The 21,696-nt window shown below is 56.4% G+C and overlaps 1 protein-coding gene across 8 annotated transcripts in view; it reads left to right on the top strand.

The window, feature by feature from the left end:
* LOC133349119 (receptor-type tyrosine-protein phosphatase kappa-like) overlaps positions 1 to 21,696 on the top strand; it is a 149,304-nt gene that overhangs the window by 14,030 nt on the left and 113,578 nt on the right. For all 8 annotated transcript variants that reach the window (XM_061562316.1, XM_061562315.1, XM_061562319.1 and 5 more), the window contains exon 2: positions 18,032 to 18,151. In XM_061562316.1, coding sequence (XP_061418300.1) covers positions 18,032 to 18,151 — 120 coding nt within the window. The remainder of the gene's footprint in view (positions 1 to 18,031; positions 18,152 to 21,696) is intronic.

The raw sequence follows: 21,696 nt of genomic DNA, 5'->3' as shown, positions 1-21,696 counted from the left end.
TCGGGGTCTAACTGTCCTTGTCGGGGTCTCGGAGTCTCGAGAAGGGGTTGGAGGTGTCGGGAGAGTGGGAGACGGAGCGACTAGAGCCCCATAGTAATTACACGCGAGTGCATACACGTTCACTTACAGAGCGGTAATTGGAGCAATCAAGTGGAGTCAGATTACCCTTTAAGTTTCTAATTATCCCCGTTAAGGGCCCATGCGCTCCGCGGCGCATGCTGTGAGAACAAGAGCCGTGATTGCCAAACCTGTTCCACGTGGACATATTGACAAACACAGACAAAGACAAAGATCATCCTCGTCGTCTCAACAGACTGTTGGGGCAAGTGCTGTTAGCGACTAGCACCTGTGATGGCCGGCGCGGCACAAGAGGGGATGGGGAGGCCATCACCCCACCCGGCCGCCTTTGTCTCCCCGGTGGCGATGTTTACACATCGCACCAGGTACTCATTTAAGGCCGAGTAGACCTAGGGGGAAGCCCAGAACCGGATCAGACAGTCCTCGCCGATGGTGGTGGCCGTGAGCGGGGATCGTACTCGGGTCCCTGGGTTCGTAGCCGCGCAGAGTAGCGCGCCAACCACTGCGCCACCGCTCCCCCCCCCCCCCCACGTGTGGTGGCGGGGGGGCTGAACTCGTGCGGCCCGGGTCCGGGCTGCTGTAGCGCCCACTGCGTCACGACCCGCCGCATACAAAGACAAAAGTCCCCCGTATAGCGCGGTGCAGACTGTTGGGTTAAGTGCTGTAAGCGGCCGCCTGTTTACATTTTTCTCCATTTTGAAAAAGTTACACCGCAAATGACTCAGTTGTGGCCGTGCGTAGCGATCACGGCCCACCCTCGGCAGGGTCCTCCTGAAAAAGGGTCGCGAGACTCGGTGAGGCTTTCCTGACGAAACAAGCGGCATCGTAGTGATACCTTATTGGGTGGCCAGCGGTGGGGGGGGGGGGGTGTGGCCAGGGCCGCCTTTGTGCCTCTGTCTGTGCATGCGGGGAGGCACGCGTGGGGTGCCCTGGAGGATATTCGTGTGGTGACGGGAAGGAACTGGGAGCTTCGCCTTCACCGGAGCTGAACGACAACCCCCTGCGCCCGGCGTTCGCCTCCGTCCGGTCTCATCGGCAGCGCCGTGACCACGAAGGGCGCGTGGAGTTGTACGGTGGGCAGGGGGTGGGGGGCGACTCTCTCTGAGGTTTCGCCCATAACTCATGGGTGGGGGGGGGCTCCGGGGAGAAGCGCGCAACGCGTCCTTCCTCTCTCCAGGGGTATCGATCCCGGGCTGTGAATGCCCCCCGCCCCCTGGCTCCCCGGCCCCCACCGCCGCCCCTCCCCCACACCGTCCTCGCTCCTGCTCGCTCTGCTAAATCGCTGCACAAGCGGCACGGATCCTGAGCACGCTCCTTGTGCGCATGGCGATGCGTCGTTTGGGGCAGCGGTTATCGCGTTGCGCTACGAACTCGGCGATCCGAGTTCGATTTCCGCTCTCACGGTCAACGACACCAGTGTCGATTATCTAAACCTGTGTCCTGGGCCTCCTCCTCTAGGTCGACTCGGCCTCAAATGAGTACCTGGTGCGGTGTGTAGACAAAAGCGGCCGGTCATGGGGCTGCCCACCTACACACCCCCTTGTCTGCCGTTCCGGCCTGCATAGGTGGCCGCTCGCAGTACGTGCCCCAAAAGTATGTTGATGCTATACGGGGGGTATTTGTCTTTGGTATGTGTATGGGCGCGTCGTCGTGTATGTATGCATATGTACTTTTTAGAGAATGGTGGGGGGCAAGTGTGGTTCGCGAGCCACGTGACTCGGCAGAGACGACGCCTGGGGGGGTGACGCCGGCTGGGGATCGGTGGGAGCCTCCCGCATCGAGCTGCCCAACGACTCCTCCTCGGAGTCGCTCTTTCCAAATCTCCCTGCGCTCCTCACCACCCCCTCACCCTCACCTCACCCTCCCCTCCCCTCCCTACCCCCCTCTCCTCCCCTCCCTACCCCCTCCCATCCCCCCTCCCATCCCCCTCCCATCCCCCCTCTCATCCCCCCTCTCATCCCCCCTCACCCTCACCTCCCCTCCTCCTCTCTCCTCCCTCCCTCCCCTCCCCCTCCCTACCCCCCCTCCCCTCCCTCCCTACCCCCCCTCCCCTCCCTACCCCCCTCCCCTCCCCTCCCTACCCCCCTCCCCTCCCTACCCCCCTCCCCTCCCCTCCCTACCCCCCTCCCCTCCCTACCTCCCCTCCCCTCCCTACCCCCCCTCCCCTCCCTACCCCCTTCCCCTCCCTACCCCTGCCCCTCTCCCTACTCTCTCCTCTCCCTACCCCCCTCCCTTATCTACCCCCCTCCCCTATCTACCCCGTTCCGTACCCCCCCCCCCCTCAGTACACCCCCATCCCCTCAGTACACCCCCATCCCCTCAGTACACCCCCATCCCCTCACCTGGTGCCGTCAGGGCAAGTTACCGAGTGCGTCAGCTCCGGGATCGGCGCCGAACTCTCCCTCCCATTAGTGTCTCTGTCCATTAGGGGCTGGGCAGCAATTGGTACTGGGGGAGCAGGGGGAGGCGGGGAGGGGGTAGGGTGCGTGCTTGATTGGGGGTGGGGGCAAGTGGGAGATCCCACGCGTCGTCTAAATGTGTAGTAATTGATACACACACACAGACACACACACAGACACACACACAGACACACACACAGACACACACACAGACACACACACAGACACACACACAGACACACACACAGACACACACACAGACACACACACAGACACACACACAGACACACAGAGACACACACACAGACACACACACAGACACACACACAGACACACACACAGACACACACACAGACACACACACACAGACACACACACAGACACATCGTTTAAATATTAAAGCGGCGGACACTTAATTCTCTACCGACGCGTTCGTGAGTGCATCACGTGGGCCAACAGTGCTCTGGGTGAGTTTGAACGTAAATGAGTTAATGGGATTTGTTGTAAGCACAGCGCTCTCCGCTGAGAGAGAGTCCGTGTGGTGGTGCACGCGTGTTGTCCGGTGGCGAGATGGCCTGTGTTTGATCCTGGGCCCTGGCCATGTCTGGTGTGTAATTGGAGTCCCGCGTGTTCTCCATCTCTCCCCGTGGTGGTCGCGTGGATTGGCCCTCCGGGATCCTCCTCTGGTTATACCCCCCACCTCCACATTTAGAATCAACACGCGTTCATGTTAGTTGGCTGCGACTACAAATGATGACCAAGAGTAATGACGACGACGGCGGCACGCCACTTCGCTGCGTGGCCAGGTCGCCTCTGAACAAGAGCTCACAGCCCAGGCGACTTTGCCTGCGCCGTAAACAACATCGTTCACTTTTAGTCCGGGCAGCTTCTTCGGAAAGTGATTAAGAACCGAAGAAGAAGAGCCCAGCACGCGCAGCGAAACGTTTCAAGCCACAACAAAAGCAGCGCCTGCAAAGCACGCGGACTTTGTGCATTATTCAACAACCATGGGCAGTTCCTGAAGAACTGCATTGCGTTTCGCTTGTTGAGGTCGCCATCAACATAGACTTTGAGTGAATGTGACCGCGTTGCAGCAACAGCAGCGATGAGACGGAGAGAGACAAACTGTGGACCGGATTCAGTCTCTCTGGCTTGGGGCAGTCTTCTTCCAGCAGTGGATTGTTGATTGCTCACGACTGATAATGACGTTTACTTGATTGACTCGCCTGCCCACACCCCATCCCCAAGGCCCCTCTCCTAAGTGCCCCCCCCCCGCGGGGATGTTAAAGCGAAGTCCAGCTGCAGCAGCAGCGACAGCAGCCAGGGTCCGCTTGGGCGTTGTTTCAGCTGCTGTGGGGGCAAGGGTCGCCTGGGCGCGGACGCGACGTGCGTGACTGTGGTCGTGTTGACGAGTGAGTGAGTGAGTGAATGCGTGAGTGAGTGTGGTCGTGTTGACGAGTGAGTGAGTGTGGTCGTGTTGACGAGTGAGTGAGTGAATGCGTGAGTGAGTGTGGTCGTGATAGTGAATGCGTGAGTGAGTGTGGTCGTGATAGTGAGTGAATGCGTGAGTGAGTGTGGTCGTGATAGTGAGTGAATGCGTGAGTGAGTGTGGTCGTGATAGTGAGTGAATGCGTGAGTGAGTGTGGTCGTGATAGTGAGTGAGTGCGTGAGTGAGTGTGGGATTCTGAGTGTGGGAGTGGGGAGCGTTAGTGTAGCGGTTAGCGCGCCGCGCTACCAACCTGGTCACCTGGGTTCAATTCCCGCTCACGACCAACACCAGTAACGAATATGCATATCGGTCATGGGCCTCCCTTAGGTCGACTCAGCCTGAAGTGAGTAGCTGGTGTGATGTTTGAGCGTGTTTGCCACTCAGGAGACAAAGGCGGCCTAGCGTGATGCTGGCCATCCACCCCCGCGTGTGCCGTGCCAGCATTCATAGGTGCTCGCAAACAGCACTTGCCCAAACAGCACTTGCCCAAACAGTCTGTTACGGCTGTACGGGGGATATTTTTCGTTTTGTCTTTGTGCGTGTGTTTACATTCGCCTTAATGAGTCGATCCCTTGCTCTCTCTCTCTCTCCCGCCTCCTCGACCCCTTCATGCGCGACACAACAGAGAGGGAGAGGGGAGAGTGGGACTCATTCAAAGGGAGATATGGAGTCACATCGCTCCCAAGACGAGACACCTCACCCCGTCATCATCTCCAACCTGTCATCATCGTTATCATAGGTCATGGTCAATTCACTGCTGGATGAAAGCCTCCATCTCTTACTCCGTGGTGGTGGGTTGGCCATATTTCACCACACTGATTTGTGAGTGTGGTAGAATTGTATTTGTGTCGACACCGCGTGATCCATTCACTCTAAACGACCAGGATGATGAAGAGGGGTTATTATCGTTATTATCGTTATTATCGGTGGTGGAGGGTGCAGGAACAGTTCAAATGTTTGTCGCTCGCCACTGATGTTAGCCGCGGTCAGGAATCGAACTTGGGAAGTCGAGTTCATCGTGCAGAGTGCTCACCGCTGCACCGCCGCTTAACCGAACTTACCTGCTCCATCCCTACTTTCATGGCTCTGCTCCCCAATATTTCGCCTGCCCCTCCTCCTATGCCGCTCCTTCTCTCTCCTTTCCTCGGTCCTCTGCCTCTGCTCCCTTGTCTCCGTGTTCTTTGCTACTTTCCCCGCACAGCCAATCTTCTCCGCCTCCCTGGGCTCTCTGCAACTCCGCGACCTGCGGGCATCACCTGTTCCATGAGTGTCGCATTGCGGTGGCGATGATTGGGGAACGGGAGGAGCAGGAGGAGGAAAATATGTGACATCCCTGTCCGACTTTTCTCACCACCTTAAATAAACAAACAGGTCAACAACAACAAGTCAACAAAACAAACTAAAAGTAGCCGTCCGTCTCTCTCCCTGTGGCAGCAGCGCGTCAGCTGACTCGCTCACGGAGGGTGGTGGTGGGGGAGGGCAGCGGGGGGAGGATCGTTGGCAGCTGCCACCGAGAGGATTCGCAGAAGGGCCCCGATGCGTGTGAGAGGGGCCCCAGTGAATGGGTGCCCGAGTGGCCCAATCCAGGGCGCCTGCTTCAGAGCCCCCGTGTCAGGGTCCGGGATTCTGGGGCTCCCCATCCCCTGATCCCTACCTCGGGAACCCTCCCAGTAACCCCACCCCCCACTTCCATCTCGTAACCCGCCATCAAAGGCCCCCCGATCTTAAAACGTGAAGTCAAGGGGGGTGGGTGGCCGGCACCACCCCTACCGCTCCACCCGAGACACCCATCCCATCCATGGACCCCAGCCTGTCAGGTGTTTCCTCTCCCCCCCCCACCCTCCTCTTGGGGGTCGTGGTTGTTGTGAATGGAGGGGTGGGGGAGGTGAGGGGGTGGGGTGGGGCGGGTAGGGGTGGGGGAGTGGGATGGGGTGCTGGTTTGAGCGCACACCTGTGTGGGTACCTGCGGGGTCGTGCCAAGGCAGCGAACAAAAGGAATCTCGTGGCCGTGATGGATGCAGCCGGGCCAGCTCGCTCCCTCCCATCCATTTGTTCATCCGCGGCGGCGGCGGCGGCAGCCTTGGAGGGGCGCGGGGCTCGGAGCGATGCCCCCCGGTGCGTGGACACAGCAGGCCGCGAGCGAGCGGCGCTCTCTCCTCGCCAACAACAAACGGAGGAAATTGCTTGAGCTTAAGGAGGAGGGATTTCTTAAATAATAAAATTAAATTACAATAATGTTTGGTTTGTTTGACAAGTGATTGAGGGTTTTACAAATGAGTGGTGTTTCGAGGCTTTTGAAGACCACGTCGGGCTGTGTGTGCGCGCTACGAATCCTGCCAACCTGATTTCGATTCCGGTTCAGATATTCGCCACTGAATGTTTTTCGTGGCCCCGAGTTGAACTCTGACGGGCGGGTTCGCAGCTCGATGTCCTAACCACTGTGCCACCGCTCGCTCGCACACGTGTACATACCTCGCTGCTCCCCCGACAGACACACACATAAACCCCCCACACACACGCACACACGCATTTTCATCCTCCCACACATACACGCGCATTCACACGCACACACGTGCTCACACACACACACGTGCTCACACACACACACACGTGCTCACACACACACACGCGTATTAACACACACACACACACACGTGCTCACACATACACGTGCTTACACACACACGCGTATTAACACACACACACGTGCTCACACACACACACGTGCACTCAGGGATATGAAGTGACAGCTGCAGCAAATGCGCAAGCTCCATCGATGCTGATGTGATGATATTCAACCGCCATGGAGGGTGGGGTGTGAGGGGAGGGGCTGTGGGGGTGCGAGGGGGTTACCCCCCCCCCCACCCAGCTCTCGTCTGATTAACCGATTAATGGGTTCGGGAGTTTTCTCGTCGCCCCTCCCGTGGGAATGTGCGAACAGTGTCGGGGTGAATGTTCATCCGTGTCCACCAGTGTCCACCAGTGTCCACCAGTGTTCATCCGTGTTCATCAGTTCATCTGTGTTCACCAGTGTTCACCAGTGTTCACCAGTGTTCATCAGTGTTCACTAGTGTTCATCTGTGTTCATCTGTGTTCATTAATGTTCATTAGTGTTCATCAGTGTTCATCAGTGTTCACTAGTGTTCATCTGTGTTCATCTGTGTTCATTAATGTTCATTAGTGTTCATCAGTGTTCATCAGTATCCATTAGTGTGCATCAGTGTTCACTAGTGTCCATCGGTGTCCATTAATGTTCATCCGTGTCCGCTAGTGTTCATCAGTGTTCACCAGTGTTCATCAGTGTTCATTAGTGTTCATCTGTGTCCACTAGTGTTAATCTGTGTTCATCCGTGTCCACAAGTGTTCATCAGTGTTCATCAGTGTTTATTAGTGTTCATCAGTGTTCATTAGTGTCCATTAGTGTCCACCAGTGTTCATTAGTGTCCACCAGTGTTCATTAGTGTCCACCAGTGTTCATCTGTGTCCATTAGTGTTCATCAGTGTTCATCCGTGTCCACTAGTGTTCATCGGTGTCCATCAGTATCCATTAGTGTTCATCTGTGTCCATTAGTGTTCATCTGTGTCCATTAGTGTTCATCAGTGTTCATTAGTGTCCATCGGTGTCCATCAGTATCCACTAGTGTTCATCAGTGTTCATTAGTGTCCATCGGTGTCCATCAGTATCCACTAGTGTTCATCAGTGTTCATTAGTGTCCATCGGTGTCCATCAGTATCCACTAGTGTTCACCAGTGTTCATTAGTGTCCATCGGTGTCCATCAGTATCCACTAGTGTTCATCAGTGTTCATTAGTGTCCATCCGTGTCCATCAGTATCCGCTAGTGTCACTAGTGTTCATCAGTGTTCATTAGTGTTCATCGGTGTCCATCAGTATCCACTAGTGTTCATCAGTGTTCATTAGTGTCCATCGGTGTCCATCAGTATCCACTAGTGTTCATCAGTGTTCATTAGTGTCCATCGGTGTCCATCAGTATCCACTAGTGTTCATCAGTGTTCATTAGTGTCCATCCGTGTCCATCAGTATCCACTAGTGTTCATCAGTGTTCATTAGTGTCCATCGGTGTCCATCAGTATCCACTAGTGTTCATCTGTGTTCATCTGTGTTCACCGGTGTTCACCGGTGTTCACCAGTGTCCACCAGTGTCCATCGGTGTCCACCAGTGTCCACGCGTCACTCCCGACGCTTGCGAGCCCCTGCACTGCTGCAAGTCTCTGTGGCTTCAAAGGGGAGCGGTGGGCGTAGCGGTTAGCGCACTGCACTACGAACCTGGCTACTCGAGTTCGAATCTCGTTCACGGCCAACACCACTGACGATTATCTGAACCGGTCCTGGGTATCTCCTAGGTCGACTCAGTCTCAAATGAGTACCTGGTGCGCGGCGTGTAAACATCGCCAACTTCGGCCGTGCGTGGTGCTGGCCACCCACCCCTCGCGTGCCGTGCCGTCCTTCGCAGGTGCTGCTACTCGCTAACAGCTCTTGACCCAACAGTCTACTTTTAAACAAGGCTATACGGGGGATCTTTGTATGTGTCTGTGCAATGCGATTGTTATGCCATTCATTAGACACGGGCACAAGTTTGAAAAGTTAAGCTGCACCTCGTGTCGACAGCTGAAATGGAAATATATTTGACAATTTTAAATCTGGATAAAAACAAGACAGCACACAACAATAACAGCAACAACAACAATATGTATGCGTTAGGGATAGTTTTTTTTCTGAAATGAAATGTAAACCAAAAAGGTTTAACTCATTGTTTAGTGCAGTAAATGTGTGATGCAGACACTGTACAGTGGATGTGGTATAAGTGTAGACTGTGTACGCTGTGGCTTTAAGTGTGTCCACGTGTCACACCGCGTGTGTCCTGTGTGTGTGTCCACGTGTCACACCGCGTGTGGCCTGTGTGTGTGTACACGTGTCACCACACAAAGTCACACCGCGTGTGTCCTGTGTGTGTGTCCACGTGTCACACCGCGTGTGTCCTGTGTGTTTGTACACGTGTCACACCGCGTGTGTCCTGCGTGTGTGTACACGTGTCACCGCACGAAGTCCTCACCGCGTGTGCGTTGTTTTTCACCCAACTAAACGAGATGCTCCCATCTCGAGAGAGTAAACAGGTGAAATACAATATTTTAATCCGTGAGAAATCAATCGACTAATAACGCTGGCAGAAAACGGGAGAGGAGTGTTCGGTTTGTATTCTCGTTGTTAATTGTGCTTGTTCATCACCGCCAGCGCAGTCACACAACACACTCATGAAGATTATTATTATAATGTAAGGTCGTGTGTGCGGTAGTTGTTACACGAGACCAGGTTGAAGCAATGGCACAGCCGGACAGAGAGAGAGGGAGAGGGGAGATGAAGAGATGCTGTTTGGCGTGGAGACGCCAGCCCCTAAATCTTGTTGCCGCCTGAGCGGCGAGACCCCGTGGCCTCCCCTCGGCACGGGGCGTCCGTCTGCTCGCGGTGCCACGCGTGGAGGAGCCATTAAAATTAAATCTGGAGAGCCCAAAAGTTTTCGTGGAAACAAAGCCCAAATAAAGGAGACGGTGGAGGGCTGGGGTATCAGACAGGGGGCTTCACCCCACACACAACACTGAGGTCAAATAACCCCCCACCCCCTCCCCACCCACCGGGGTCAAGTTGTCAGTGCCAGGCGCGGAGAGTGCAGACCGCCTCAACCCCCCCCACCACGATCCTCCCCCATCGTGCCGCCATGCCGCTCACCATCCCACTCACCATCCCACTCACCATCCCACTCACCATCCCACTCACCATCCCACTCACCCACCCCACTAACCACCCCACTCACCACCCCTCCCTAAATCCATCTCGGCATCTCTCCCTCTCACCCCCCTCCCATCTTCCCCCATCATTCTCATTTTTCCTATCACCTCTTTCATATTCCCCCACCCCCCTCCCTCCACCATCCCTCCCACCCCAGCTCCCCCCAACCTCTCACCATCCCTCGGAGCCAGACTCCACACTGGCAGGAATGTTCACGGATGATTCACGGCTGAGTGAGAGAGAGAGAAAGTTAACTTTCTCTCTCTCTCACTCCCAGTTGTTTTCCTTTCCCATTATTCAGCCTCACAGTTTGTCGAAATAAATAAGTAACGCCTCCCGCTGCGAGCGAAATCTGAGCTCCGCTTTTATTTCCACCGTTGTCTTCTAACTACTGCTGATTACAGACAGCACCATGTCCTTGTTTAAGGCTGGGTTGACGTAGGGGAGGTCCATGGCCGGTTGAGCTGTTTGCGCTGTGCCCGAACCACTGCACTGCCAGCCCCACTGTTGATACACACAGACGAAGATGGGTGGCCAACACCACTCCTGGCCGCCTTTGTATCCCTCGTGGCGATGTTTACACATCACACGAGCTACTCATCGGAAGCTGGGTCACTGGTGTCGGCCGTGAGCGGGAATCGAAATGGGGTCTGGCGGGTTCGCAGCGCGCTAACCGCTACCCCCACACTTGCACACACACACACACTCCCGTGCCAACTCGAAACAATGCAGGGCGCCTTCCTTGCCAATGTTTACACGAGTCGAGTGTCTCTCCCCCCCCAGCCCTGTGCGCGCTGGACTCGCTGATCCACCACCCGCACGCGTTCCCCGTGGGGGCTCCGCTCCTCCCTCGCACCGAAATCTTTGGCCCGGGCCTCGCCCGGAGCCCCGCAGAGTCAGAGCCGCGTGGAGCCAGCGGCACCAGTAGACGACATCTCGGCCGCCGGGACATCCTCGCCACTTGCACGATGACGCGCCTGCGTCTGTCTCCGAACACTGCCGTTGTCTCTCTGCTAGCAATCTCCCGATGGATCTTTGTCTCTCTGCGTCTTCAGTATCTTTGTCTCCTGCGGCTATGTCCCCTGGTGCCCCCCCCCCCCCCCCCCACGGCCTGTCTGTTTGTCTTCCCGTTTCCATCCCAGTGTTTCTGTCACTTGTGCCCGTTTCATTCTGTGCGTGCGAGTGCGTCTGTGTCTCTGTGTGTGTACCGGCTTTCGATGGATGCTCGCGAATAGCACTTGCCCCAGCAGTCTTAAGGCTATAGGGGGGATATTTGTCTTTGTGTGGAGCGGTAGTGTAACGGTTAGCGGTACGAGTTCGATTCCCGCTCACGACCAATAACGAATATTTGTACCGGTCCTGAACCTCCCCTAGGTCGACTCGGCCTTAAATGAGTACCTGGTGCGATGTGTAACCATCGCCACAAGGTAGACAAAGACGGACGGGCGTGGTGCTGACCACCAACCCTATCGATCTGGAGCTTCCCAGCGACCATTCCGTGCTTCTCGCGCTAGCGGCCACTGGCGGCCGTGAACCTGGCGTGAGGGCTGCAGGGAGTCGGGCAACAGCAGCGGCAGCCCTTGGAGCCACAGACTGCCCCGAACAACGAGGGCGAGCGATATAAACACGGCCCGTCACGGCGGAAGGCGGCGACCAAACAGCTGCAGGAACCAATGCGACCCACATTGTGCATAGCTGGGGGGGCGCACTGCCCCCCCCATCCTCTCAAGGTGCACCCTCCCCCATCACCCCCTTCACCTTCCCCCATCACCCCCCTTCACTCTCCCCCATCAGCCCCCATGACCCTCCCCCATGACCCTCCCCCATCAACCTCCCTCTGCACTCTCCCCCATCACCGTTCCCCCATCACCGTTCCCCCATCACCGTTCCCCCATCACCGTTCCCCCATCACCGTTCCCCCATCACCGTTCCCCCATCACCGTTCCCCCATCACCGTTCCCCCATCACCGTTCCCCCGGCCCCGGGGCCCCCAGACCGGCGGCGCCCCCAGTGCCTCGTCCCAGCGCTCCCTCCACTAACACGGGGGGGGGAGGGGGGTCGTGTCGACATCGCTTCATCAACTCGCGTCTCGAGTCAATCGTTGTGCGTTTTCTCATCAACGCGCTCCTCTCGCCCGTGTGCGTCCTCTCCTCTCGCAGCGCTCGCGTTCCGCTTGCCTTGATGGTGCTGCCGTAGCTGCCAGTAAGTGCTCTGCTATGCACTTATTGAACAGGTTCTTCTTCTTCTTATTCTTCTCATGTGCCGCTATCGATGATCAAAGTTAATTTCCCAGAAGCGCCTCCACTCAGCTCTCATCGCCCCGAGGTCCCACACTCTTTAGAACGACAGAACGGCTTTTTGTGTTTAGTTTGTTATCCTGCCCCGCACGTCCGGGTTGGGCACGGTCGGCTACGTACGGTGCGAAAGAAGTCCAACATACGTACATACACGATGGCCACATCACCACCGACTGAGATTGGCAAAGGATTGCACTCCAATGACCGTGCTCTCGCTCGAGCCCCATTCGGGCGCTCCCGCGTGCCGCCACCCCCCACGTGGTCGCCACTTGGGGGTCTCAGGATCGTGGACAGGGGGGGGGGGGCGGCGGTGGAGGGGGGGGACGTGGTGGGGAGGCGTGCAGGGTCGCCCTGCTGATTGGTCACGGCCACCTTGGCGGGTTGCCGTGCGCACGTGAAGTTGGACCTTTGGACCAAGGCCCCGGCACTCACTGTGCGTGCCGCACCCCCCCCCCCACACCTGCACCCCCCCACACCTGCACCCCCCCCCACCTGCACCATCCCCACCCACCGCACCCACATTGACCACCCAACTTGACCGTTGCACCTCCGCCTTTGTGTATTTTGCACCTGGCTACAAGCGACCGCGGTGTGTTTGTTGGACTTCTCTCGCACCGTACGCAGCCAACCGAGATACATCGGAGATGAAGCGGCCTCGCGGTGCCTTTCATCTTATACGGGGGGGGAGGGGGGTCCTACCCAAGCACCTTACTCGGTTAATTCATTGATTTATTGCAGTATTTCGCCTGGATAATCCCTTGAGACAAAAGGACGTCTCGTTTGCACGCCTGTCCCGGGCCACCACCTGCCACCAAATCTCGCCGTATTTTGAAAGCAAATGTAGAGGTTGCGTCTTATATTCTGGTAGGCGTGTGTGTACCTGTGTGTGTTTGTGTGTACCTGTGTGTGTGTACCTGTGTGTGTGTACCTGTGTGTGTGTACCTGTGTGTGTGTCTGTGTGTACCTGTGTCTGTGTGTGTACCTGTCTGTGTGTACCTGTCTGTGTGTACTTGTATGTGTGTCTGTGTGTACTTGTATGTGTGTCTGTGTGTATGTGTCTGTGTGTACCTGTGGGTGTGTCTACGGTAGATGTAGCGGTTAGCGCACTGCACTGCGAACCCGGCGACCCGAGTTCGATTCCTGCTCACCACCAACATCAGTGACCATTATCTGGACCGGTTCTGGGCCTTCCCTAGGTCGACTCAGCCTCAAATTAGTAACTAGTGCGGCGTGTAAACATTGCGACTCGGGAGACAAAGGCGGCCGGGCGTGGTGCTGGCTACCCACGCCCTCGTGTGCCGTTCCGGCCTTCATAGGTGCTCACTAAAAGCACTTGCCCCTACAGTCTGTTAAGGCTTTACGGGGATCTTTGTTTTTGTCTGTCTGTGTGCGAGCAGAATTTACTTTTATTGGTGCCCTGCTCGCAAACTGTACTTACCCCAAACAGTCCGTTAATGCTTGACGGGTGATCTTTATCTTTGTTGCGGAATCGTGTAACGTCATTGACAGCGGGCACACACGTCCGGAACGCGTCTTACTTTTCGGGACGTCTTATAATCCGGGTCGTGCATGCTGATCCTTGATTTCCAACGCTCGTTAAAGTCATTCTGTGCCGGACAAAATGCTCCCCATGTGTGTTTAAGCCTCAATTCCTACGATCTAATTGACGGAAGTTGTCTTCTGCCCCCGCCGAGAACACAACCTCGGTGAGAGCGGGGTCTCGTCGTCCCACTCCTCTCGCCTAACGCCGACCCACGGGTCGCCCTACGCTCACCCCCCGCACCCTGCCAGCTTCTATCTTATTGCTTACACTTTAAACTAAAACATTTTATTAGTTTACCAGGTAAGGCCCACTACGGAGCTATATAGCTCTCTTTCAGAAGTGACCTGCTCACAAATGATAGCTCAACAAAGTTGCTTATGTGAAAATGTATAGCAGCCAAATATTCCAAAAGCATATTTATAAATGTGGAGGAACTTGAAAACTCAAAATAAACAGGCGTCAGGGTCGGGATGGATCCCACGACCTCCTGCATACCAGGCGAGGTAGTTAACATCTCGCAGCCACCGTGGTGATGATGAGAGAGAGAGACACGCAAACTTTAAATATACAACAGGCATCAGGGTCGGGATCGAACCCACGACCTCCTGCATAGCATGCGAGGTAGTTAACATCTCCTAGCCACCGTGGTGATGATGAGAGCGAGAGACACGCAACTGTAAATATACAGCAGGCATCAGGGTCGGGATCGAACCCACGACCTCCTGCATAGCAGGCGAGGTAGTTAACATCTCCTAGCCACCGTGGTGATGATGAGAGCGAGAGACACGCAACTCTAAATATACAGCAGGCATCAGGGTCGGGATCGAACCCACGACCTCCTGCATAGCAGGCGAGGTAGTTAACATCTCCTAGCCACCGTGGTGATGATGAGAGCGAGAGACACGCAACTCTAAATATACAGCAGGCATCAGGGTCGGGATCGAACCCACGACCTCCTGCATAGCAGGCGAGGTAGTTAACATCTCCTAGCCACCGCGCTGCCCGCTTGGCTTAACGTGACAACACGAACATAGGCTGGTGCCTACCCCCCACCTCCAGCTAATCCCCCCCCCACCCCACTCATCGCCCCCCCCCCCTCCCCCCGTCCTGGGATAATTGGCATCGCCCGTTAATTCTATTTAGCGCCGCCTGCTAATTTGTAGGCATTGTCGGCCTGCAGAGCGGTGTGCCCGGTGGTGGTGGTTAATTGCAATTAGGAGAAGCTCCGCGGGAGTGGCAGTGCGTGCGTGTTGCGTGGAGCGGAGTGAGATGCCCAAGGGAAGAGGGGAGGGAGAGGGAGGACTGGAGGAGGCATGGTGATTGTAGTTCAATCCTTTGCCAATCTCAGACCGGTGGTGATGTGGTCATCGTGTATGTACGTATGTTGAACTGCTTTAGCACCGTGTGTGGCCAACCAATGCAAATCGGAAGTGCGGGGGAAGGACAACAAACTAAACACAAAAAGTGCATAATATAACGTGGCATATAAACAGGTGCGAGCGTGGTGGTGGTGGTGCCGCGCTCTGGTAGCCTGTCAAGAGCGCCTCCGGGGAGATGCAGCTACGAGAGCGGCAGTGGCACGAAAGGACACGACGGAGGGGCCCTGCAATGAAGAGTCGTTCGCTCCACGTTCCTTCGCCCGCTGTTGTTCACCACGTGCGCACCGTGGCGTGTCCGTGTGAGTGGGTGAGCGAGCGAGTGGGTGAGCGAGTATCTAGGGGGAGTGCTGGTGCGGCAGTTGGCGCGCTGCGCTACCAATCTGGCGCCAATCCTGTGACTCCACTAGATTGACTCAGCCTCAATTGAGTGCTTGGTGCAGTGTGTATAGAACATCAGCACTCCGGAGACATCTGGCTGGGCGTGGTACTGACCACTCACCCCCTCGTATGCCATGCCGGCCTTCGTAGGTTCCACTCGCTAACAGCAGCACTGGCCCCAACAGTCTGTTAGGGCTACGCATGGGGGGGGGAGTGTGGGGATCTTTTCTGTTGGGTGCGCATCTGTCGACCCTCCGAGACGTGTTGGTGACGTCGCAATGCGGTTGCTCGCAGTCGCCGTCCACGTTGGCGAGGTTGAGGGTGAAGCCAGGAGGGAGGTCGCTGGTGAGGTTGCGAGGGTGAGGCCGCCAGGCCACTCGAGGCCCCGCTGGGACTCGAGTGATCACGAGGCCCTCACGGCCAGGCCGCACCGTCGGCCTGGCCGTGAGGGCCTCGTGACCACTCGAGGACCCCGCTGGGACTCGGCGGGGAGTATTCCCGACGCTCGCAACTCTCGCACTTGTTTACTCGGCGCTCTCATTACACAAGCTTGCTGCTGCAAGTCAAGTGCTGTTTTCCCAGCGGAGGGCTCATTTAATTGTCGAGCCGAGACTGTGGCAAGCGAGCGAGCCGCTGAAGGAACGAGAGAATTAATTGTTGGATTAATGCCTGGAGATGGAAATGAAGAACAGAACCCGGGGCTTCACATGCTGGGAGATTTTTCAGGAACAAGAAATGTAGTGAAACGTCGGACATCACAACAGTGGAAATGAAGCAGTGTCTTCCAGCACGGGAGTGTGTGTGTGTGCGTGAATATCTCGTGGTTGGTGATGTGGACCCTATTGGAATGAGTTAGATACCCAGCCGTGGCTAACATCTGTGGGGAGTGATATCTGAACCAGTCCTGGGCCTTTACTCGGCCGACCCTGCCTTGAATGTGTCCCTGGTGTGGTGAGTAAAGCATCGGCATTGGGGAGATAAAGGCAGCTGGGCGTGGTGTTAACCACACCACCCCCTCGCGCTTTGTTCGAGTCTGAACAGGTTCTGTAGCTCGGTCAGTGTTGATGCTCTACGGGGGGACGGGGACGGAGGGGGGGGCGATCTTGAGGCTCGCGTGTGTGTGGAAAGTAAGCGGAGCCCGGGCAGGACGCGTCACGGCCAGACGGGACGTTGGCCGACGGTCCAAGAATAAGAATAATAATGATGATGTTAATGATGATGATGATGGATTGGCCGCCAAGCGGTGGAGCGACGCGTCCGAGTGGCGTCTGTCCTCCTGGGCGAGGTGGGGCGATGGTGAGATCTCCTCGTGGCAGGCAGGCGCCGTGCGAGACGGCGGCAGCGGCTTGGGGAGGCCTTCATCCAGCAGTGGATTGACCGTGGCACTTGCTGCCGATGATGATTGATATGGGATCACCTCTGACTTGGACTCTGCATGCACGATTCTTCATTTCAATGTTCCCGTCGGGCGGAGACGTCGTGTTTATTTTGATTCATGACTCTTTTTTTCCATGTCGAGTAATTGCGGTGATTTCTGCGGCGATGCGCGGGCGGAGTAATTTGGGCTCCACTCTCGCCGCACTCCGCTCCTTGGGTCGTCGTGAACACCGCAGCAGCAGCAGCACGAGGCCATCGTGTTTACGTTTCATCGCAGTGAGATAGATGGAACCCGATTGCTGCCCCGCGTGGTTGTTTTTGCGCTGGTTTCCATTCGCTCCGCCGCTGTGCAGCGCTTTGTTATTTCCATTTTGCGATCGTCGTGTTGATGAGACTCCTCTGCCCCCGTCCTCACACATGCTTTGAGTTTCTAACGAAATCAATCCGACGCGCTTGCGTTTCCCACGTGGGCCAGGCCGCCGTTATGAGAGAAGCGTTTCCGCGTGGCTCTGCGTGAGCCTGTTCGCCACAGAGGAATGTCTCCCAAGCGATGGGGAGTTGTGTAGACACCGCTAGGCCACCCCCCTTGGCCCACGCGCTCGCACGGCACCACGGTGGAGTTTCTCATATCGGTGGTGATGCGTTCAGTTCTGTGCGTGTGTGTTAACCAACTGGCGGCAGTGCGGCGGTTAGCACACTGCGGTACAAACCCGGCGACCCGAGTTTGATGGCAACATCGGTGACAAGTATCTGATCCGGTCCTGGCCCTCACCTTGGTCGACTCAACCTCAAATGAGTAACTTGGTGCGGTGTGTAAACATCGCCACTAGGGAGACAAAGGCTGCCGGGCGTGGTGCTGCCCTCCCACCCACTCGTGTGCCGTGCTGGCCTTAATAGGTGCTCGCTAATGGTGCTTGCCCCAACAGTCTGTGAAGGCTATACGGGGGATCTTTGTTTGTTGGTGTTGTAGGCAACTGGCTCATTCTGGTCATCAGCCGTCCTTGCGTCAGACACTCACCCTGACACCCCGCGGGCCACTGCGAGGGCGGCCGTGAGATGGTGGCTGTGAGGTTGGGCCCGTGTGTAGGTCGACCACCAAGCACGCCCGGGTGTCAGAGGTGGCTGCGTGGTGCGCAGTAGAATCGAATGTTCTCCCACAGCTCTGTGTCGCTGCGTCTATGCTCCCCACCTTCCTTCACCAGCCCGCACCGACCAGAGCACATGTATGATGATATTGCCACGTGTGACCATGCGCTCCATTCTCTCCCTTCCCCCCCCCACCTCCAGGAAGCTGCTCGTTTGAGAATGACCTCGCCACCTGCGGCTACTCCCAGGACAAAGATGACGACTTTGATTGGCTGCAGACCGGGGGTCACGACCTCACCGTGGAGGCGGGGCTGCCCTCAGGTGAGCTACGGGCGCGTGATCGCGTGCAGCCACGTCGGCAGCGTGGGTGGCTGGGATGACGCGAACGCGACGTTGGGCACGGCAGTTAGGGAAGCGCCGTCCCGTCGCACGGCGGGATCGCGATGGGCGCGTTGCGTCGGCTGCACGCCTTTGACAACGCCGGCCACCTGCCGTGTTGCTGTTTACTTCCCCACGCCGTTGCGGCACGCGCTTGCGCTTCGTACGCAAGGAGCGCCGGCGCAAGAGACGCTCGACCGCCGTCGGGTGTCTCTTTACGGGGATTTGTAGACGCCAAGGAAAAGGAACGCACGCAGGAGCGAGCGTTCGCTGATCACTGGAAAGGGGGGATGATGGCCGAGACAGCCGGAGGAGGCAACGCGCCGAGAGGATGTGGCAAAGCGGAGTCCAGTCGTATTGTTGCATCGCGCTCGATGGCAACGGTCTGGGAGCGTCCTACATCCAGCAGTGGATTGATCATGGCGGACGGTGAGATGGGCATGGCTGCTCCCTAGGGCTGGTTGGCGAGCTGGCGGGTGGTTGTGTTCGCTGCCAGCGTGCGGCTGGCAGAGTTGACTGCGCACAGCCGGGCCCTCCTCCCCGTCTCTCCGCATCATCACCGTTCGTTACGCTCCCAGCCCCACCACCATCGGTGGTGGTGGGGCTGGGAGAGTCTTAATTTGTCACAACAGGAGACGGATTTCTCCTCCATGACCCCTTCGCCAAAGGGAACCGCCCGTGCAAGCGGATATCACAGAGCTTCCTCTGAGACCCCTTCTTCCAGTGACCTCCGACCCACACACTGTAGAGCGCAGCACTTGCAGGAACCACCCGTGCTGCCATGTGAGTGTAAGGTCTGTCACGTGACAGTCAAGCCGACATTGTAATTATCAGAGCTGTTATGTTGTTGTCACGTTCTGACCCGCCCCTACTGGACATCTGTAAAAAATGAGCTTTACAGCTCATCGGATTTCTCCAGTATAAATACAGAATCTGATTCTGAATTTAGGGGAAAGTGCTGTTTATCAAGGGGGACAAGGGTCCCCCAGACCCCCCCCACCTCCCCTATAGATGTGCTACAATAAATCTGACGATTGTTATCGCTCTGCCCTCTTGCTCGGCACACTCTGGCGCGTGCATGCTCGCTTTCTCGCTCGTTCACACACACACACACAGAGTCGCGCGCGTGCGTGCGTGCGTGCGTGCGTGCGGAGCGATTCACCGCCCTGTTTGTTTGCTCAGCTCGCTCAACTTGAAATCCGCAAATGAATTTGGGGTTTCCAAATATTCCCCTTCTATTTCGGAGCAAATGTTAGGCCGTGCGAGCGTGTGAACACAGCGCACGCCCACAGCGGCCCGAGTTTGCGCCTGTGAGACCCCCCCCCCCCCCCCGGGTCTCCCTTGGGGAGGAGATGGCGCTAATAGCCGCGCCCGTTCGCCCGGGCGGGATGTGCCATGCCAACGTCTTGTGATGTTGTGGCCTCGACGTACACCGAGCCTGGCACAAGCGCCGTCCTGGTCGCTGTGTGTATGTGCGCCTGTGTGTTTGAGCAAGTGGCAACATGATAACACGGCCATGCCACATGCTCACCACCAACCCGCTCACCACCAACCAGCTCACCCCTCACCACCAACTGCTCGCCACCCAACTGCTCACCACCTACTCACCACGGAGCCACTCGCTACGTGCTATTTGCCACCCACCTGCTCACCACCTGCTCACCACCCACCCACCCTCTCAACGCCTACCATCAATCCACTCACCACCCACCATCCACCCGTCCACCACTCACCTGCCACCCAGTCGCCACCCACTGCCCACCTGCTCACCACCCACCCACCCTCTGCACTCACCACCCACCCACCTGCCACCCACTCGGGTTCCACCTGAATTATTTACGAGTTCGCTTGCACCGCGCCCAGCACTGTGCCCATGTTTGCTGTGGCTACTGCACCACACAAAGCACACACACACATAGGTATACACCCAGGCAGTACACACACAGATAGGTACACACACAGACATGCATAGCTATACAAAGACACAAAAAACAAAGACAAAGATCCCCTGTATAGCCTGAACAGACTGTTGGGGCAAGTGCTGATAGCGAGAACCTATGAAGGCCAGCATTGCACACGAGGGGGTGGTTGGCCAGCACCACGCCCGGCCGTCTTTGTCTCCCCAGTGGCGATGTTTACACACCTCACCAGGTATTTATTTGAGGCTGAGTCGACCTAGGGGAGGCACAGGACCGGTTCAAATTATCGTCACTGGTGTTGGCCATGAGCGGGAATCGAACTCGCGTCGCCGGGTTCGTAGTCTAGCGTGCTAACCGCTACACTACCACTCCCCTACAGACACACACACATAGGTAAACACACATAGGTAAACACACATGTACACACAGATACACATAGGTACACACATACACAAAGTTACACACAGACACACACATGTACACACAGGTACACATAGTTACACACATACACGCATAGGTACACACACACACAGCTACACAAAGATAAAGATCCCCCATTTAGCCTTTAACAGACTGTAACTACACACACACAGCTGCACACACGGGTACACAGACTCACACACATATATACACAACAACTGCTTTTCACCACAAATAGCGATGACGTCACCAAATCGCTTTTGCCAGGATAGGTACACTTCATTATGTTAACATTGTTTGCAAAAAGGGGACGATGTGTTTTCTGCTGCTACGTGTGATCTCATTTGAGTAATTTTCAGCTATGTGATGTTTGGCCAATGCGAGTTACATGGTCTGTGTGCTTCGCTTTGAGGCTGCAAGAAGTGTGGAAGGCTTACTGCTGACAGGAGCTCATGGGACAGACCCAGGTGCCATGGGTTAACTGACTGTGATGTCTGGCAGATGCACCATCTGCGCTGCCCACTGTGCCTGCTCACTGCGTTTACCTGCAGGTTCTTGTGAGCATCGCTCCTCCGCCTTCCGCTGTTGTTGGTGGGCGGCTGCCTCCAACTGTCCAGGAGCCGCAAAAGTGCACCTAGCCTGGCACTGCCCAGTAGCTAGCTTCTGTCACGAGCCTCTCTCCACATAGGCCGCTGTTGACACTGCTGGTATTGGGTCATTGGCTAGTCCAAGCAGAAACACAAACACAGAAAAATGTTTCCATACCCAGCACACCACATCCAGAAGACCTCCTCTCCCAATGGCAGCGACTGCTCGTCACGTGCCACCTCCCCCAGTCTCCTGCAGCTGGGCCACTGCCCTCCCCTCTCAAATTAAAATCTAATTACGTCTCATCTCATTCCCGCCGACTTGTTTACTTATTCAGCACTGATTGATTTTCTGTTCCGTCAGCGCTTATGGCCGAGTGCCACCGCCAATCAAGAACGGGGGCTCCGTTCAATCCCCGCTCGAGGTGACGGGGGGGGGGGTAATAAATGAGTACAATTTTACGAACCCTGTTGTCTCGAGGAGACACACCACTGCCACCACCACAGGAGTGCGGTATTACCACCACCGGCTCGCAGATTAAATGTTGCACTCGCTCGGGAA

This window comes from Lethenteron reissneri, chromosome 29 (assembly GCF_015708825.2).
Source record: "Lethenteron reissneri isolate LAM-NWPU_2019-01 chromosome 29, ASM1570882v1, whole genome shotgun sequence".
Taxonomy (NCBI): domain Eukaryota; kingdom Metazoa; phylum Chordata; class Hyperoartia; order Petromyzontiformes; family Petromyzontidae; genus Lethenteron; species Lethenteron reissneri.
Note: the sequence above shows the minus strand (reverse complement) of the source record. Positions and strands in the feature narration are given on the sequence as shown.